This window comes from Pyxicephalus adspersus, chromosome 4 (genome assembly GCF_032062135.1).
Source record: "Pyxicephalus adspersus chromosome 4, UCB_Pads_2.0, whole genome shotgun sequence".
Lineage (NCBI taxonomy): Eukaryota > Metazoa > Chordata > Amphibia > Anura > Pyxicephalidae > Pyxicephalus > Pyxicephalus adspersus.
Genome location: NC_092861.1, coordinates 2092030 through 2112779, shown reverse-complemented (window position 1 = coordinate 2112779; position 20750 = coordinate 2092030). Strand labels below are relative to the sequence as shown.

Below are 20750 nucleotides of genomic sequence, written 5' to 3'. Positions count from 1 at the left end.
AACATAGTATATAGAGTGCAGGGGTCAGAGGTATGGAATGTTCAACATAGTATATGGAGTGCAGGGGTCAGAGGTATGTAATGTTCAACATAGTATATAGAGTGCAGGGGTCAGAGGTATGGAATGTTAAACATAGTATATAGAGTGCAGGGGTCAGAGGTATGGAATGATCAACATAGTATATAGAGTATAAGAGGCCAGAAGTATGTAATGTTCAACATAGTATAAGGGGTTTGTTATGTTCACAAATGCATACAGAGTACAGGGGTCAGGGGTATGCAGAGAGCAGCACAGTGTTTTGTTTAGACATATGTAATGTATAGATAAACCTACAGAGTGCAGGGGTCAGCAATATTCATTCAGGAGTATGTAACATACAGCATGACCTATGATGTATATAACCACAGCAGAATATAGCAGTCAGAAGAATATAATGTATAGCACATTGTACATCTCTAACACTTTAATATCTTTTCTCCTCCAGCTGCCCCTTGTGGTCCCAGCACAATGAAGGCTCTTCTATGGAGTATAGTTTTATTTTGCTTACTTTCACACGTGCTTTGTGACTGTCAGAATGACTGTGTGACCTGCAACAAGCACTTGTATCAACAGGACAACTTCAACACTCTGGTAAGTCCTTCCCGTCTTCTATAGCAATGTTAGAAATGTGAGGTGTAACGTACAGCACAAGCTTTAGGTGTTCAATGCAACCCCTCCAAATGGTCCTTAATGTCCATGACATGATTTAAAGATATAGAAATAATAATGCGATGATGATGTATCCTTGTGGAATTGTATGTGAAGCAATGGACAGTTCGGAACCTTTGGCCATTGTTTGGGGATATTGAAGGGTGTTGATTCCTATTGCTTTGTAAATTTGTAGCCTTTAAGGGATCTTAGATTGGGTTTTACATGAGGGGACAAAAGGGCAACCAGGGGGAATGTGCAAGTCAAGGAACCTCTACAGCCTCATGGTAAAACCCGCCAAAGATGGGCCAATATGGCCGATTGGTGAAGAGATACTGGCCTGTCCTAGTGAAGGCAAATCTTATCTTCTGCTCCGGGTATGGAAAGCCGGGATCTTTACTTTGTAAAGTGACAGAAATAAAAATGATTTAGTAGAGTAAGGGAAGAGCTTCGAGTTCTGTGGAAATCTAGGGTTCCTCCAGGGGACTCTAGGGGTTCCTGGAGCAATGAGCAGTTTGCACCTCTCAGGTCAGTATAAGTGACACCAATGATGTTTTTGGCTATCTGTAAGGGTGACATTCTTCCCACTGGCCATCAATGTCAGAGGAATTCTTCCCACTGACCACCACACTAATGTACTGTGATCTGTGGATATAGGAATTATAGCCAGGGGTCCCTGAAGACCTGACATTTATTTCAAGGGTCCCCCCAATGTTAAAAAGGTGGAGAAACTCTGGGTTAGATTAAACCCTTGTCACATTTTTCTTTCCATGTCCAGGATGATCTCCCCTCACTTCCAGTAAAACCATTGTCAGTAGGATAGGAAGTAGGGGTAAATCTTGGAGTCTTGGATAGCAGTTTTACCAAAGAGAAGTTCTAATCCTTCCCCATGCTAGTCAAAACTATTTAAAAACTGCTTTAGCTAATCCTATGCTTACCTTTAGGAAAGATTGGAGCATGCTCCCAGGAAAGATTTTCAAGGGTTGGAATACTTCCCTGTGCAAAAAGAATGCATCTAAAACCAGGCAAACATTGGTCCTGGTTTATTAAAGCTCTCCAAGACTGGAGAAGATAGACTCATGGCGAAGATAGATCATGGAAGAACCTGGGTGATCCAGCAAACCTTAAAAATCATATTAGTTGACAAATGTTTTGAATCCAGGACCAGATACCATTTCAGGTTTTGCTGGATTACTCAGGTTCTCCCACGATATTCTATCTTCTCTTGAAGAGCTTTAATAAATCAGGCCCACTATCTTCACCTTCAACACAAAACTGTTTGATATACACAAGCTATGCTCCAAATCTGAAACCCATTTATGGCCATGATTGTTGAAAACTGTACTTGGTTTCCGTTAGATCTTCTTATCATCTTCTATTAGTAGATAAAGGTAAACTGACATCATAGGTAGGTAGAAGCTCTACTTGATCTGCAGATAAATGAAACAAAGTAAATACAAATGTTGCAATGTTACCTTGTATCTCTTTGTTTATAAACACTGTGTACAATGTTTTTGACAGCAGAGGCTTCTATGGCTTCTTTATTTACACGCCAAGTCCTGGCTGTCATGTGGGAATAGTAAGGGAATAGGGAATCTGGGGAGGGGAGCATGAATGAGATAGAAGAACTTGGAAACTTTGTACTTTGTGGACTTTTGTAACATGGTCAGGGACCACAACAGGTTAATCTACGGGGTTGTATAGATGGGCAGCATGCTTCAGGTTCATTCTTTTCTTTTTGCATCAGTTTGACAATCTCAGTCATTTATATACTTTGACCATTAGTTGACCTTTCTCTGACCCCTATTTGACCTCCTTCTAAGCTGCATCAACCCGCCCTATTGGCATTTGCATTCATATTAACTTATATAGGGAGATCGGGCACAAAATAAACACAATTACCATTGGTCTTCAGTCTATCTGGTCAGTTGGCATTGCCATCCTGGTTGTTCATGTTGGCATTGGACTTCTAGTTGCCCATATATGTGCCTATGGAAGCCAAGAAGCACCACCAGCTGCAGCTGATCTCCAGGGATAATTGCCCGATGGTAAACATTTTCTAACCTGTCCAATGGTTTTTCCTTTGATGGTTCCATACATGAGAATGCCACAAATTCCATCTGAAAACCACCTGGCCAACTCAAACCTTCGCCGGTTTAAGTAAAGAATCTCAAATGCTGAGTCAATAGCGATACATTTACACCTCCTGACACGAAGAATCACTTTCCCAATTAATTTATTCCACCTCGGTATAGGCAAAGGTGATTATGTACAAGGGAATGAACATCACGTAGAAGGATAACAAGAAGTGACAAGGGACATCATTGCTGTTATGTGTTTCAGCAATAGAAGCCCGCAGAAGGAAGAGAGATCTGAAATTTAATTTAATGATGAGCTAATTAACGGCAGATTTAAATCATAAGCTGATTACCCAGCATAAGCAGGCAGACTGAGACCTTTAATTTCCGATGGCAGTTTAAATACAACCAATGTTTAGTGCTTTGTAGACAGGCGTTATTGTACACAATGAATGGATTTCAATGCAAAACACATGATTGACTTGTGATTTACATTGTTTTGCCTGCAATGAAAATGATCTGAATAGGATCCCCTAAATCCAAAGAAACTCAATACAGAGCATAGGATCTGTCATCATTACACCAATAGAGAACCGGCTGACCTGTCCTTAGACATCATCCCATTGTTGGACTTCCCATTCCAACCCATTCCATCCAAATAATACGGAATTGACCCCCCAGTGGCTAATATTATGCCATAAAGTAACATTCACCAGTCTTGGAAAACTTCTCAACAAATTTTGGAGCAGAACTTTATCCCCTTTTTTGAGCTTAGGTCCTGATGTTGGATGAGAAGATCTCACTCACCATTCCAATTCACCCCAATGATGTTCAGCCTGCTAACCTGCCCTTGGACATCACCTCTGTATGAGCTTCTTGGACATCCCATTCTAACCCATATCATCCCAATAATACAAAATTGACCCCCAATGGCCATTAATATGGAGTTGTTCTATACTAACTTCAACTAGTCTTAGAAATGTTCTCAACAAACTTTGGAGGGTGTTTGTAGGTCTTTGTTTGCATTGGTGAGGTCTGGTGCTGATGTTTGATGAGAAGACCTGGCTCACCATTCCAATTCATCCAAAAAGAGTTGATTAACTGAATGACCAAGTAGACATCTGGCCATCACATCTACTCAAGCTTGTGGGGCATCCCATTCCAAAATCAGGTTCATTATTAGGAGATTAGCTCTTTCTTTTGGGGGCTACAACAGGTTCCACTCTTCTTGAAAGACTTTCCATAATATTTTGGAGAGTATCTCTGGGTAATTGCCCTTACTGGCTGAGGAGATCTGGCTCACCATTCCTTTTCACCCCAATGATGTTCAGCCTGCTAACCTACCCTTGGACATCACCTCTATATGAGCTTCTTGGACATCCCATTCTAACCCTTGTCATCCCAATAATACAAAATTGACCCCCAATGGCCAATTATATGGAGTTCTATACTAACTTGAACTAGTCTTAGAAATGTTCTCAACAAACTTTGGAGAGTGTTTGTAGGTCTTTGTTTGCATTGGTGAGGTCAGGTGCTGATGTTTGATAAGAAGACCTGGCTCACCATTCCAATTCATCCAAAAGGAGTTCATATACCGAATGACCAAATGTTTGTAGACATCTGGCCATCACATCTACTCAAGCTTGTTGGGCCAGCCCATTCCAAAATCAGGTTCATTATTAGGAGATTGGCTCCTTCGTTGGGGGCTACAACAGGTTCCATTCTTCTTGAAAGGCTTTCCATAATATTTTGGAGGGTATCTGTGGGAAATTGCCCTTACTGGCTGAGAAGACCTGGCTCACCATTCCAATTCATCCCAAAGGTTTTCAGTAGGGTTGAGGTCGGGGCTCTGTGCAGGACACTCGAGTTCCTCCACACCAAACTGGTGACCCCATGTCTTTATGGAGCTGGATTTGTACCCCAAGGCACAGTCATAGGGGAACGGTCTTCACCCAACTGTGACCACAAGGCTGGGGAAGCACAATTATCTAAAATGTCTTTGTATGATAGAGGATTACCAGGACCCTTCACTGGAGATACCTGAACATAATAATTTAGTGAGGGGTCCACATACTTTTTATCATTATATTAGGTGGACAGGAAGTGTGTTAGGACTGGAGAACATCTCTGTCTACTTTTCTTTTCCATACCACCCTCATGTTTTGTTGTTGCCACACACTTTCTGTCCCCCTATAAGACCCAAAATTATTCTGGTGACCTAGCCAGGATCTTTTGTATGGGGTTCTATACAGAGAACAGGAGGCATACACTGTACCATTTTACTCAATCTGTGGCTACATAAAGGGTCAGACCTCTACAGAGAGACCTCTGCTTCCATTGCAGCATGCTGGCTGGGACAGGCCATTCTACCCAATCTGTGGCTGTTTTCAGTTCACTGTCCACACAGAGGATTCCGTTCTATATAGAAGAACACAAACTCTCAGACTTTGCACACCTTTTGCTTTGATGCACCTGGAATGTATTTTCAGGACGTTATCTATGATGCCTGGTTTATGTATCATCTAATTTTCTGCTGCTAGTACATTGCTCTTTTCCTGCACGCCGTCTCCAGTCAGAGTCTCTGTGTGTCTACAACATTATGCAGAGTCCAATAAAATGTACTACAAGCAGATTATTCACTTATTATTTTCCTGTGCACTGCGATCAATCGACATTAATGCTGAGCGTGACCGACTCACCCCATCCCTACAATAAGACAATGGAGGCCGAGCGATGAATCCTCATCAGTTCAATCCTTCCTTATCTGTTGTGTTAAACAAACACGATGGAAGCGCTCGCAGCTGGAACAGCTTCTTTCCTTTTTGTACAAATCCACATTTACAGTCGTAATATGTAACAGGAAATTAAATGGAAACAGGAAAGGGTTCACTTGTTGAAATAGACTCGTGCTTACTCCATTTGTTTTAATTAACTCGTCGTAAACAGCGAGAGAGAGGAAGGGTGACATTGTGATGATAGAGGGAAATGATGGGTAACAAAAAAGAAAGATTTACATTTATCTATACGATCTGTATGTAGTGGTTCTTATCCGGATGTCCCCAGACCTTGGTGTGCAATTATAAATATATATAGGAGGGCTGTACATGGAATAAGGACAAAGCAGTGAGATGATTCTGATCTCTTGCCATGAATGATTAAACTTCTCCAAACATGGAGGACAAACGCCGGCACTCTCTGCTGTCACCGTTTAATTCCGTTGTGTTCCCCTCGTGTGCTGAGAAGTATAAAAGTTTCAATATGAGATTTTTAGTAAAATTTATCACCAGAACAAAAAGAGAAAAATTGCGCTGACATTCTTCAGAAACTTGAGGTGGAGCCGAACCTTTTCCAAAAAGTCATGACTTGGTGCCGAAACCCGGATCTTCCAGTATGATCCTGAAACCAAACCACAGTCACTGGAAACACCTTCATCACCAAGAATCAAAAAAGTCCAAATTCGCAGCCATGTCATCGTGTTTTGTGACATGAAGGCGTCATTTTGGCAGAATGGGTTCCAGAAGACACAACAGTGACCCAACATTATTATAAGGAAGACAAAGCTGAAGGAGTCAGGAAAAGACGGCAGAAATGTGGGAAATGGTTTCATTCTTCATCAGCTCCTTCTCACACAGCACTTTCTGTGACCGACAAACACATTACTACGCTGGAACATCCTCCATATTCACCGGATTTGGCACCTTGAAATCAGTGAATAAAGGAGCACGCATTGTGTGAATGGATGCAGAAAAGAAAAAGACATCAGAAACAGATCTGCTCCTCACCTTCCACCGATGGGAAACAAGACGATATCGGTGCTTCATAGAGAAGGGAGAGAATATTGAACATGCAAACATTAGAATTGTCATAGAAATAAAAGTCAGTTATATGAGTCCTAATATTTCATAGACTGACTTTGTAATTGTTTACTGTCCCCATCACTTACCATCTCTGCGCCTTGCTTTTCTTTTAAATTCAATTGCAACCCATCCTACTTTGTTGCAGCAGCTCCCCAGGGTTCCAGGTCTGCACTAAATTCCCATCCAGCTGTAGTTCTTTATCGTGCAATGGTGGCTACGGTGCAGCTCCATAGGGCCCTGCAAAGCAGAGTAGCCACCTTTCATGGTAGAGAAGTAGAGCTGGATGTGAGGAAGTAGCCTTGGTTAATATACGGCTCAGAGAATTGATAGCTAAAGGCTCCAGAATTGAGGAAAATGATGAACAGTAGCAGTGATGAACTTTATGCCCAAAAAGGTAAATCCCATGACTTTTGTTGACATTCTGAAAATGCAATGTTCAACCAAAGTTCAGGGAAGATGCCCCAAGGAGCCCAGGGGCTGAGCATCTAAAAGATAATAGATAAAAGTTAATGCTCATGGTGAGCTCTTTTGGCTGAAGAGGTCCAGGGCCTCCATGTATGCAGCTGTTTGTATCACAACTGCTCCTCTCCCCATTCAAGTCAATGGCAATGCAAAAGAAAACCCCAAGGAGTTCAAACCACCCGGAAGGTCAAACCTAGATACCTCTCAAATTGATCTCAGTTGCAAATTGAATGCATGCGTCATTAGCACATCTACACAAGCCCTATAGGTGAGCAATGTCCTAGCTGAAGCTATAGGTCATGTGGTTGTCAACCATAGAACTCACTTTATATTGCTTTTCATTATTTTTGAAAAGCTTCTGAATGGGATAGAATGGAGAAATTGTGTTTTAATAGATACTATTGACAGCTAAAATCTTTTTAACGGGAAATGTTTAATAAATACCCACCTATGCTGAGTTGCTCCTCTCATAATTTCCAAGCACAAGCTGAGGAGGGGCAAGATCATGAAATCCTGGGGCACTTTCCAACCTACAGGGCAAAACGGCATTGTTGGCTGCTCCTGGACACCCAGCAAACCTCTATTGTGCATCTGGAGCAAACGGGACCACAAATAACCAGATTAGCAGTGCAGACCTTCAGCAAACGTGTGGCCTAAAGGGACGGTGCAGCCGCATGCTGGTTCAGTTCTGCACCTATCCATTGGAATGGCCTTCAATGAACTGCAACAGCAAACAGTCAGGTCTTATATATAGAATAATGTGCCGGACAAATGATCGGTCACTGGGCGTAGAAGCCTATAGTGCCTGCTTTAGCAAGTGTAGGATTGACTGGAGACAAATGGGAGCGTTCTCCAAGTAGACAGTGTTCCCCCAATTGGAGACAATTTAAAGCATTTGGGCATCTCCGTGGTATATGTACCCTTGCTTGTCTTTGTCCATATATTGGCACTTTGACCAGATCGATGTCTGATGGAAAGTGTTGGTCGCTATTTCGAAGGTATGAAAATTATTTGTGTCGGTGTGGCATTGGGAACTTTTGTTGGTGCATAAAAGGGAGCCGTCTCTAAATGCAAATCTCTCCATTTGGAGATCAATCTATGAAATCCAATAGCGTTGGCATTTTTGGTATTTGGTGCATTTCCTGTACTTGGCACATGAGATCATTGGATTGACATGATCGGATACTCTACATTTTTCTGTCTGGATTCTGCTGGATTTATAATGAAGGCTTGTTATTGTAAGCTGTCAATGATGCTTGGATGAGCTCTGCAAATGTCAGCTTTGTTTAAAGACGGATCTGTGCGGAAGTGTAATGACAATGTTTTCCGGTGGAGTTTATTTTATTGTACGTTGTTCATATATTGTTGGCTCCGGGACTCAGGAGTTATGACCTGCTGATACTAGAACCAGTAAGATACACGAGACACTCGGATATATTGTTCCTGTAGATAATGACAAAGCAAGCACAGGTTTATTTTATTCAGATATTCATTTTAAAGGCTTTGTGTCATGATTTGGTCCTACGTATCAGTTTCCAAAATAGGATGATGGATTTCGGGATATGATTGTGATTTGGTACTGTAAAGCCCTGTTCCAGCACCAGTACTCATCAGAATTCAGTACCCCAATGTAACCCCGCACTCTTCACCTACAGCAAGCCGCAAGAAACTAGTTGTGCCGTCACAGATCACGGTTGCCCCCAGGACTTCGGTGTGCCAGGGATGGCACCTTGGGAAGGGCTGATGGAGGACCAGAAGCCCACAGATAAAGCAATACCAGACATGTCCAGAATACAGAGCCAGAGGTCATACACAGATAATCCGTCCATCAAACGAGGTATCCAGGGGTAAAGCCGAGTCAGGGTCACAGGCAAAGGTCGGTCCAGGCTGCATACAAACAGAGGGTTAGAAATGGGCCGAGCCTGCAACAATAAATCTAATGAATAACACACCAGCAAGTTTAAAGCAACAACAGGCAACTGTGAGCAGAAAGTCCCAGCAGCCAATGGCAGGACAGGATGAAGCCAGGGACTAATTTGCCCCAAAGTCCCCTCCAGCCATGCACAGCCTCAGAATATGTGCTGGGGATGCTGAGAAGGTTCATCTCAAGGTGCAAGGCTAAAGGGAAGCAGGGGATGCTGGTAATTCCTTGTTGCTGCAAGTAACATCGCTGGACAGAATAAACTACGGGCAACGGGGGACTGTGAGCAGAGATATTATAATATCCCAACACCTAAGGGCAAGGCCGTATGAAGCCAGGGATTATTCTGCTTCTAAAATTCCCTTCAGCTGTGCAAAGCCTCTGCTGGGGATGCTGAAAAGGTACGGCTAAAGGGAAGCAGGGGATGCTGGTAATTCCTTGTTGGTGCAACCAACATCACTGCATGGGATCACCGGCCAGGTAAGCATCTCCTAACAGGTACTCAACAAGAACTCACACATTTTGTATTTTAATGCTCACCATGAATCCTACATATCATTGTTTGAAGCCTGCCAAGAAATCATGCATGAACGTTTAATACAAAGAATTGACGTACACCAGGACATGATTTGCCCTTATTATGTGGAGGATCAGACACTAAAATTTACTATTAGCTGGTTCTTGTTAGCACTGTGATTGTGCATCTGGTGTGACCCAATCTAAACTCCTGGTACGCACCCATGTGCAGCTCATGGTGAGCACCAAACTATGAACATGTGCCAGAGCTTACAATCTAAGAAAACAAAGACGTGATACAATGGATAAGAGAGACGGCCACAGCACAAGATGATTAGAGCCGGAAGAATATTCGGGTCAGGCAAGTATGGAAGTGCAACTTTGAACAGTTGGGATTTCATGGGCTGCTTATAGAACTTTGAGCCATTACAGGTGACCTGAGCACCTGGACCAGATTCCCAATCCTTCAATATTCACCCAGCTGTGGCGGACATTCATTTTTTTATGATTTAGTATTAGTTTAAAAAGAAATTTGGAGAAGTAGGGGTCAGAGTTGTAATTTTACAGGAACACTTACACCTAACTTCTATGTAACGGCATTCCATAAGTGTTCTTCAGGTCCTGGAACTGGTCATCGCTGCAACCCCCAAAGCCACCATCTCCACCATTGATTTTTCCAACTCCTCATTGAGCACCGGATGGCCATTGATGATGTAACTCTTTCTGGGCTCCAAACTTCATGGTGCAATGTAAGCAAAAAGCCAGCAGAACCCAGGGAAAAGTAAAAACTTTGCATGTCTCCTCTACCAAAAACATTTGGGTCTAGTTAGGTGTTGAATCCTTTGCAAGATCATAATTCACCTGGATGAGTTAACAGCCTAAACCCCTTTAGTAAATCTGCCCCAATGCCTCTTTGCATTTGCAATAAATGATGTATTTATGATATATTCATAATAATTTCCCATATTCCGGCCTTGTTACCCAGTGACTGGAGACCAAACACGCACGTTGTCCTAAGCATGCAACCTCTCGGGCGAGGAAATACAATATATGTGGCATTAGGTGTTATCAGTTTATTGAGGCCGTTTCCTGCCTGTCCCCCGGGGCGGGGGCAATGCTTACAGAATTTCAGTGCACGCTGCAGCCACCGATAAGCCTTACACAGCTGATACATGACGTCCCCGCGATGAGATCGGACAGATAGCATCCGACTTAAAGAAAATGAGGTTTATCCCTCTCGAAGGGCGGAAACGGCGACTTGACTGAGCCTGCGAATTCTGCTTGCAAGCAAATCAATGTTAAATAAGGAAATTAGCATCGGCGGCTGCACACAGCGATAAAACGGTAAATAAGCCGCCGGTAAATACAATGCCATTTATCAGGTGACACTTTCCATGATGTTATCACTCCGTAAAAAATTCCGGTCTGGTTAAAAATAAAATTATACAGTTTTAAGGTTTATCTAAGCCTAAGAAGAAAACTAATCTATTGCTGCTTAGCCGTCCATAGATGAGGTGGCTGCAGTCATTTTATTCTGGGAGACACTGACATTCACTCGGTGACAACGTTCACCATGCTGTATCTATGAAGGTTGTCACCCTAAGCGCCCCCTCCCATCTCCTCTTCTAATGGGGTTACGTCATCCACATAGAGAACGGGAAGCATTGGAAATGTTGTAGCACCGGAAGGTTTCGGTTCGCTAGACTTTCGGGATAAACAGGTTTTCTGGCACTTGTCAAAAATGCTTTCAATGATTTATTTCACAGACCAAAAAGGGAGAAATTATAAAATGCAGAAGATGTTGTAGTCATGAGAATTAACACTTCCCCATTGTTTAATGCAGAATAACCCCTGGGCAGCTGATACCCCAAGATATTGTAAGTCTGTGCCCAACCTCTTTTTTATTCACGTGGACAATGTATTTTATATACAGAATGATACAGGTGGCTCCTATTCATTACATTAGGGGGCTGATATGCCCATAATAAGGGGAGCACATGACCTTCTTGACATGGGAAGTCAATTGTTTGACAATTGGGTGGCACTGGACAGCACCACGATCCGTTCCCAGGAGGGACATGGTGCCATTTACCAGTAGGGATAGACACTGCGATGAGGAACACGGTATACTCAAAGATAGGGAAAGCCATTCCCAGATAGGGACATGGTGCCATTCATTAGTAGGGATAGACACTCCTATGAGGGACACAATGTACTCATGGATAGGGAAAGATACTCTCAAAGGGGTTCATGGTGCAGCTATGGATGGACAAATACACCAAGAAGGGTACAATGCACTCATTGATAAGGAAAGCCATTCTCAGGGAGGGACATGGGGCCATTCATCGAAAGGGATAGACACTCCTATGAGGGACTTGGTGCACTTATAGATAGGGAAAGACATTCCCAAGGGGGGGACTTGGTGCCATTCATTAGTAGGGATAGACACTCCTATGAGGGACATGGTGCACTCAAAGATAGGGAAAGACATTCCCAGCTAGGGACTTGGTGCCATTTATTAGTAGCGATAGACACTCCTATGAGGGACATGATGCAATCATAGATAGGGAAAGACATTCTCAGAAAGTGACATGGTGCCATTCATGAATAGGGATAGACACTCCTATGAGGGACATGGTGCACTCATATTTAGGAAAAGACACTCCCAAATGGGTACGTGGTGCAGAAATAGATGGACAAATACTCCAAGAAGGGGACACGTAGCACTCATAGATAGGGAAAGACATTCCCAGGGAGGGACATGGCGCCATTCATGAATAGGGATAGACACTACTATGAGAGACACAGTGCACTAATAGACAGGGAAGGCCATTCCCAGGGGGGGCATGGTGCCATTCATGAACATGGTGCCATTCATGAATAGGCATGGACACGCCTATGAGGGACATGATGCACTCATAGATAGGGAAAGCCATTCCCAGGTAAGGACATGGTGCCATTCATCGATGGGAAACACACTCCCAAAAAGGTGCACTCATAGATAAACATTCCTGGAGGGGGACACAATTCACTCATAAATAGGGAAAGAAACTTCTAGATAGAGACTAGGTGCACACAGACATAGATTTCTTTATGCATGGATATGATGAACAAGAGTCCTGACATCTGTTGGCAGGTGGGCAGGTTTTTTGGATGACCCAGATTCACCCATGGTGGTCTATCTTTCCCAGTCTTTCATAAATCAGGACTATTGTGTTTCTCTTTGGCCACTTAAATGAGTAAAGGAGCAATGAGACGATTTCTCTGCTAACCATTTCCACCAACTCATACCATACAACGTTCAGGCATTAATGGCGGCCAGGTCGCAGGTGGGCGCCCCCTCTGGCTGTCAGTATTATCGCAGCTGGCTGGCAGTCTGGGCTGATGAATAATCCCATTACTCCCCAGCTGTGGGGCTAATTTGCCTGAAAAACACTCATAATTCACTGTGATTGGACGCATACATCATGTTAATGTCTATTCCAGGCATGCAGCCGTTTATCAACTGATTTGTACAATCCGAATCAACACAAAACAGGATTTGTAGGACGATGGCAGAAGACGGGGAAACAATATTATTATTTTTGCACTTTTGCTACATAGGGCCAGTTTAAATGTAAATGGGGTAATTGTCAGGGCCCCCAGATTTTCCAAGTTACAATAGACAGAATGGCATGGGTGCTTGAATGATTTTTATTTGGGGCCCCCCACTTCATGCCAAGGGCCCCATTTTGGCTAAAACTGTCCTTGTTGCTGCATAGCAGCAGATGAATATTTCGGAAGGCTGCATGGAGTCTTGACATCGCTCGGCATGGGCACTGCAGGTGACTTATCAAACTGTCTGCACGCTCACTTCAATATGGAGATAGAATCCTATGTACAGCGCTGCATAATATGTTGGCGCTATATAAATCTTGTTTATTAATATTATTAATAATAATAATCCAGCCGACAGTTGCTGCACACACATAAATGGATCAGTCCACTCATGAGTAGTAAAGCCTATCCCCAGCCAGAATGTTGCAGAGAAAGATCCTTGCTCTTTGCTTAGAAGCAGTGATCTCTCTGTAGAGGTCTGACATTCCCCTGACCTCTGCAGAGAGACCATTACTTCCATACTCAAATACATGCTCCATCTATTACACTGGGACACAATTTACATTGCAATTGCAACATGTGCAGTCCAATCCATCCTGTCCATTCTAAATTTGTATGAATTGGAATTTCTGCAGCCTTACCAATGCCCCGATATTACCCCACATTGCAGATTTGCTCAAAGCTTAACTCTATATAAACAGCACACACGTGAGCTGTCTCATTGGCCCTTTTGTAACTCATGCACCCCTACCAGGCAGCACAGCCAGGAGGGTGACACCCCTTTGGTTACTAGTATCACCCCTCCCCCCAATGCATGGCATGGTAGTGAGCTGATATAAAGAGTTAATCCGGTACTTATACAAGCTGTACCTAAAATACATTTTTATTTTAAAAGGAAAATGCAATCGTTTTGTTGCATTTAATATTTTTTTATACCTGTCCGCAGTTCCCAAATAAAACAGTTGATGGGCCATGTCCACTAAGGTGTGCTTTCATTTCAATAATAATAATAAAAGATGTGTGCCCAGCCCCCTCCCCGTTCCCCGAAGAGTAAACATCTGATTCATCCAGCGCCGTTAATGTGTTTGTTTTATCAGCGGTATTTCCATAGCGCCGGTAGGAAGTAATTAGGAGGATTGTGGCTTTGTAGCCGTCCGCTGGCAGACAACAAACGCGCCGATGAGGCAAAATGATAATTTAATAAGACGTAACCTTTAAAGGGCAAATCTGCTCCTCGTCTTAACATCAGTGGCGGCTAATAAAGATGACGAGGACACAAATTAGGATTTTGTATAAACAAAGCGCACGGTGGACATCTGAATGGAGAAAGCTAAGCAAAGAGGAATCATCATAGTTATCCAAGGCACGTACTGGAAGCAGATCCTCCGAATCGGAGTTCAGTGCCAACCAGCTCACATTAATAAATCAGTTCATGGAAACATAATACAGGTGATACTTACCTGTCCGCTTTTCATTGCAGGGTATCACCACTTTTTCCCTTCACATTCTGATCTTTGTTTGGCCACCAGTAGATGGCACTGTGTCCTCATTTAAAGTGTGTAACAAACTCAAATAATATTTCAGATGGGGAAAGTTTATTATATACTTTGCATGATAGCACAGCGCCATCAAGAGGTGTGACATGCACAATAATGTAATCTTTATTGACCATGCCAGGATGATGTAACTTCTGCACAGGCCTGTGGGAGTCCATTCAGTCCTGGCATCTGCAGGGGAAGCCAATGTGTCAGGTTCTGCACTGTACTCTGTTCTTTCAAACAATGATATCAAGAAGTGTGTTAGAACTACAGGACAACCCCCTAGATTATAGAGAGGTCCAGATGTCCTGTGTGCATTTTCATAGACATGACGCAGTGTGTGGGAGGTGTTGCTGGCAAGATAACCAGGCAAAAATTAATTGAAAAAAAAAACGCAACCCTTACATCTAGGACTGGTCGAGTGGAATACAATTTTGTTCTTGAGCTTAGGTAGTAGTTGTGGACAGGAGTCCGCTACACAACTCCATTGAAGTACACAGGGTGTGTGTAGTGTTCTCCATTCTTCTGCAATTCACAGCTGTCAAAATGACAGCAGAGAATTGCCATGTAAACATGTAGAAGCTGCCGCTGTCAAAAAGACATCAACGGATCAATAGATACAAAGTATCATTGTTACTTTTGTATCTACTTTGTTTTAGTCATGTGCCCATCAAAAGTATCTTTATATGATGTCAGGTAATGCAGCATTTGAAGTGTGCTGGGGACCCCCTTGTATGGCCTATTTCTATTTAAACATTTAACGAAACCTTGGTTAACTAAAAAAAACTAAGTAACTCCTTCGTCCCCTTTTCCCTCATTATTTTCATGATAATTTTTTTGGTGTTGCATTAAAAAAATGCAGAGGTGAATTTCTACATCCAGGAATGCTGGCTCAGAGATGATAAAAGTTACAAGGGGCTCTATTTATAAATAATTCCCTTGTCAATTTGCTCATAATATTTATTTCCTATTCATTTCCCACTATGAGAGCTGTGCACTATTGAGTATTGGCCACTAGGTGGCAGAATGAGTCATTGTTTTAATAGGAACTGAAAGGAGAACAGTAGAGAGATATAACCATCTGTCAGTGAATTTCAGTAGAATTGACAGGGGGAATTATTTATAAATAGAGTCCAAAGTTGCAGTCTGATCATGGGGGAGACTGGGGAAACGTTTTCGAGTTGGAGCCCCGGGGGGAGCAAAAGAACAGTTTTTTGGATCTTTTCTCAAATTTGATACTGTTGCATGACATGTTAGGGATTTATTCAGACAGGTCCTCTTTAAATCTGCCAGCTGTCTCGGGGCTATTTTTGCACTCAAATCAAACTGTCAAATATCTAAAGTTCCTCTTAATTTCCCAAGGAATTAGCATCCTAATGTACAAGGGAAGATTGATGGCTCCTGACATCGCAGGTTATTTTTGGTGTCGGGATCTGAACATTTTTACCTGCATCAAATCCACACAAGGAATTAAAGTAAAATATGATAACGATATCACTTTATGCCTGAAGTGTGTTGAACTCGTTGTGACACAATCAGCTTTTTATAGTTGTTAGGTATTGTACAATGGTTAGCATGTATATGGGAAAAAATCTCCCAAAATCCACCATGCCCTATACTTGAGATGTACCCATCCCTACCAAACAGTACAGCCAGGATGGTGATTCAGTTTTCCCAAAGGGCATTAACAGAAAATTATATTTTGCATCATCATTACCTTAAAAAAAAACAATTATACTCAAGAAGAACAAAACATTTTTAACCTAAAATAGCATTAGATAAAGAATTTTGGTTTATGTGCATGTCACACCTCTAGATAGCTCTGTGCTCAAATGTTTGCTGTCTGAGACATTGTTAGAGTTTGTTACACACATTATGTGAGGACACAGTACCATCTATTGGTGAGGGGTGGAATAGCTTGGCCAGCTTGCCCTTTGGATCTGTAAGTGCAAACAACTAGAATTCCTACTAGAATTCCTTTTGTCTGTGCTGTTATTAGTTACTCCAAGTTATCTTCATGGACTACTACCCCTCCTTTATGAAGAAGAGGAGAGGTCCAGGTATTCTGTAGTCCCTACGTACTAGCCTAAGGAGACAAGATTACTTCTCCCTAGAAGTCTTCTCTTCTGAAATGTGTTAGTCAAGCTCCCCTTCCCTCCCTCCATAACTTTATTTAGTTGCTAGTTAGAGAAAAAAGAAGAAAACTACAAAATGTCACTTGCCAGCCTAAAATCCAAGATGGCGACACCAAACACCAGTCTTTAGGCTTGGATTGGACGGTGGCCTGGGGCTGTTGGAAGTAAATATTCATAAGCTTGAAGCCTTGTGGGAACATTTTTTGTAAAGGGCTTCATATAGGAAGGTTTAATTATTATGTACTCATTTCTCCACTCCATCAGTCCATTGGTGTCAGCTGGGGATATACCTGATCCTTCTTTGATAAGAAACTTTAGGTGTTGGTGATCTTTCTCCAACCTGACCATGGGGCAAAAATATTAGGTGGCTCCTAATATTTGGGGTGTCTGGGAAGCAAGTAGAAGGTATAATTTGACCTAAGCAATCAGAAAATCATAGTAAGATCTGGTCTAGTATGGAGTTTGCCAAATATGAAAAGACCTTTAAAACATGATGGAAAATTTCTGGTTGAGTTCACTGCATCCTACGTTTAGGAGTAACGATTCTCATCATGGAATGGTTGGGTGAGAACCCTGGCCCAAGGATTGGTCTGGTGGGGTGGAGAAATGAGTAGAACTTTCCACCATAGACTATGTTGAAGGACCATTCGTTCCAACCACAAATTCCAAATGTCCCATAGTCCTGGCATGGAATTGATTGGACTTAGGCTTTTGGATGTATATAATTGGAATCATAAAAAATTTTGTAAAAGAATGATGAAAAGGTTTGTGTAAGGTTTACTTCTACTCATTCCTCCACCCCACTGGACCATTCCTGGAGGATGATGATATTCCCGTCCTTCCATGGTAAGAAACCTTAATCTCTCTTTCTCTGTCAACCAGTACTAAAAGCCCCAGGGCTGCTGATCACTCTCCAACCTGACCTTGGGACAAGAGCGCATATCAATTGCTGGATTTATTAGACTAAAATTTTAGGGTGCTCCCCATATTTGGGGTGTTTGGGAAGCAAGTAGAAGGTACAGATCTATGGGTTGACCTAAGCAATCAGAATGTCATAGTAAGGTTTGGTCTAGTATGGAGTTTGCCAAATATAAGTTGACCTTTAAAACATGATGAAAAATTTCTGGTTGAGTTCACTGCATCCTATAGGGGTGGGCAATACTTTTGGGAAAGAAGAGTAACAATTCTCACCATAGAATGGTTGGGTAAGAACCCTGGCCCAAGGATTGGTCTGGTGGAGTGGAGAAATGAGTAGAACCTTCCACCATAGACTCTGCTGAAGGACCATTTGTTCCAACCAAAAATTCCAAATGTCCCATAATCCTGGCATGGATTGGATTGAAGCTTTTGGATGTATATAATTCATAAAAAATTTCTGTGAAAAAGGTCCGTGTAAGGTTTACTTACTTCTTCTCATTCCTCCACCCCACTGGACCATTCCTGGAGGATGGTGATATTTCCGTCCTTCCATGGTAAGAAACATTAATCTCTCTTTCTCTGTCAACCAGTACTAAAAGCCCCAGGGCTGCTGGTCAGTCTCCAACCTGACCGTGGGACAAGAGCGCATATCAATTGCTGGATTTAATAGACTAAAATTTTAGGGTGCTCCCTATATTTGGGGTGTTTGGGAGGCAAGTAGAAGGTACAGACCTATAGGTTGACCCAAGCAAGCAGAAGGTCATAGTAGGGTGCGGTCTAGTATGGGCTTTGCCAAATATAGGTTGACCCTCCAAACATGATGAAAATTTTCTGGTTGAGTTCATTGCATCCTATAGTGGTGGGCAATAATTTTGGGAAAAAGAGAAGAGTAACGATTCTCACCATGGAAAAGTTGGGTAAGAACCCTGGCCCAAGGATTGGTCTGGTGGGGTAGAGAAAGGAATAGAACCTTCCACCATAGACTCTGTTGAAGGACCATTTGTTCCAACCAAAAATTCCAAATATCCCATAATCCTGGCATTGATTGGATTTAGGCTTTTGGATGTATATAATTGAAATCATAAAAAAATGTGTGTGAACATTTTTGTAAATGAATGATAAAAAGGTCCGTGTAAGGTTTACTTACTTCTACTCATTCCTTCACCCCACTGGACCATTCCTGGAGGATGGTGATATTTCCGTCCTTCCATGGTAAGAAACCTTAATCTCTCTTTCTCTGTCACCCAGTACTAAAAGCCCCAGGGCTGCTGGTCAGTCTCCAACCTGACCTTGGGACAATAGTGCATATCGATTGCTGGATTTATTAGACTAAAGTTTTAGGGTGCTCCCTATATTTGGGGTGTTTGGGAGGCAAGTAGAAGATACAGACCTATAGGTTGACCCAAGCAAGCAGAAGGTTATAGTAGGGTGCGGTCTAGTATGGAGTTTTCCAAAAATAAGTTGACCCTCCAAACATGATGAAAAAATTCTGGTTGAGGTCAGTGCATCCTACAGGGGTGGGCAATACTTTTGGGAAAAAGAACGATTAACGATTCTCATTATAGAAGGGTTGGGTAAGAACCTTGGGCTAAGAATTGCTCTGGTGAGGTGGAGAAATGAGTAGAACCTTCCATCGTAGACCCTGTTGAAGTTCAGTTCGTTCCATCCAAGAATTCTAAATCATGGTGGGAATGGTGGAAATGGACCCAAGGATCACGTGTTTATATTCATGGTCCACAATGTCCATGTTCCATTCTGTATCTATTCGGAAACAATTTTTACATACAACAATGGGATATAATTCTAGATTATGAAGAACGATGAGCCATGAAGCATGGGATCTACCAAGTGATGGGATGGTGGGTACAATTTATATATTAGTATAAGATCATTATCATCATGTTCTACCACGTTCAGTGCAATGTGTTGGAATTGCATAGCCATGGCCAGGAGGTCCCTGGAGGTACCAAAATCTCAGAACTGAAATGAATAATTGGCTGAGAATGGGGGAGAAGCTAGAACCTGGGAACACCTTAACCTGCTTTGTTAACAAACTAAGATCAGCACATTATCTTCAGAATGAAATGGAGCCACTTTGCAGCTTCCATTCCAATACCATCTATTTTTTTGCTGGTTGTAATTATAATAGCATAGAAACATAAGCGACATCTGTCCTCCAATATGTATAAGGGGAACAGGCTGGGGGCGCTAGGGAGACATTGTAATTATGTAAAATTCATTATTATATAGCAGTGCGAAGTATTTATTATGATGCCGTAATAAGTGAAAGCAGCAGGAATATAATTAATAGCGATTAAAAGCATATACAATGCTTGAACATTATCGCTGCACATGCAGAGATTTCGCCCAGCACGACAGTCATCAGACAAGAAAATGCTTTTCTGGAAATGGTTTCAGGCAATGCACGAACGTTCCCATAGCCAGTCATTGGAAGTGGCATCTGTCTATGCTGATGGTAATATTGCTGCCCGGGGGGCCTATATGTCAGTACCAGAGGTAACCCATTCAGGGGCCATGCAGAACTCAACGTTTAATAGATGAGATAATTTATTTGATCAACATATTGATCACAAATGTCAATTAAATGGATGGGATAGGGGATGATTGGCGAATAGGTAATTCCACCATTGGCATTAAAACCAGGGAATAAGCCCCTGTGACATGAGCAGGGTGAGAGAGGGCTTGATTTTTTTAACTTCATCCCTGATTGTATCCTTCTCCCCCAGTGGCTGCTTATCCTCCAGTCCTCCACCCAAGCACATGGATGAATTATTAGTATATTAGCTCCTTCAGGGTCTTCCTCTTCCATTGCAGCCATCCGCCTTTGTTCTGTTTCTAAGCGGGGGTCCATGTGGTCACATGACATTCAAGAAGAATCAGGAACAGAACAGGTGAGTGACCTAACCAAAGTGCGACTGTAGATAGATAGGTATCAGGGGCCGAGCTGCCCCTCACAACCAGCAGCCAATGGGACAGCCCCGGAGGAATGCTACCCACGAAAACTACCATATGCAACACTA

The 20750-nt window shown here is 42.4% G+C and overlaps 1 protein-coding gene across 1 annotated transcript in view; it reads left to right on the top strand.

Annotated features, from left to right (window-relative positions):
• PNOC (prepronociceptin) overlaps positions 1–20750 on the top strand; it is a 51454-nt gene that overhangs the window by 18770 nt on the left and 11934 nt on the right. The window contains exon 2 of the mRNA XM_072410338.1: positions 485–630. Within this exon, the coding sequence (XP_072266439.1) occupies positions 508–630 (123 nt within the window). The 5' untranslated portion in view covers positions 485–507. The remainder of the gene's footprint in view (positions 1–484; positions 631–20750) is intronic.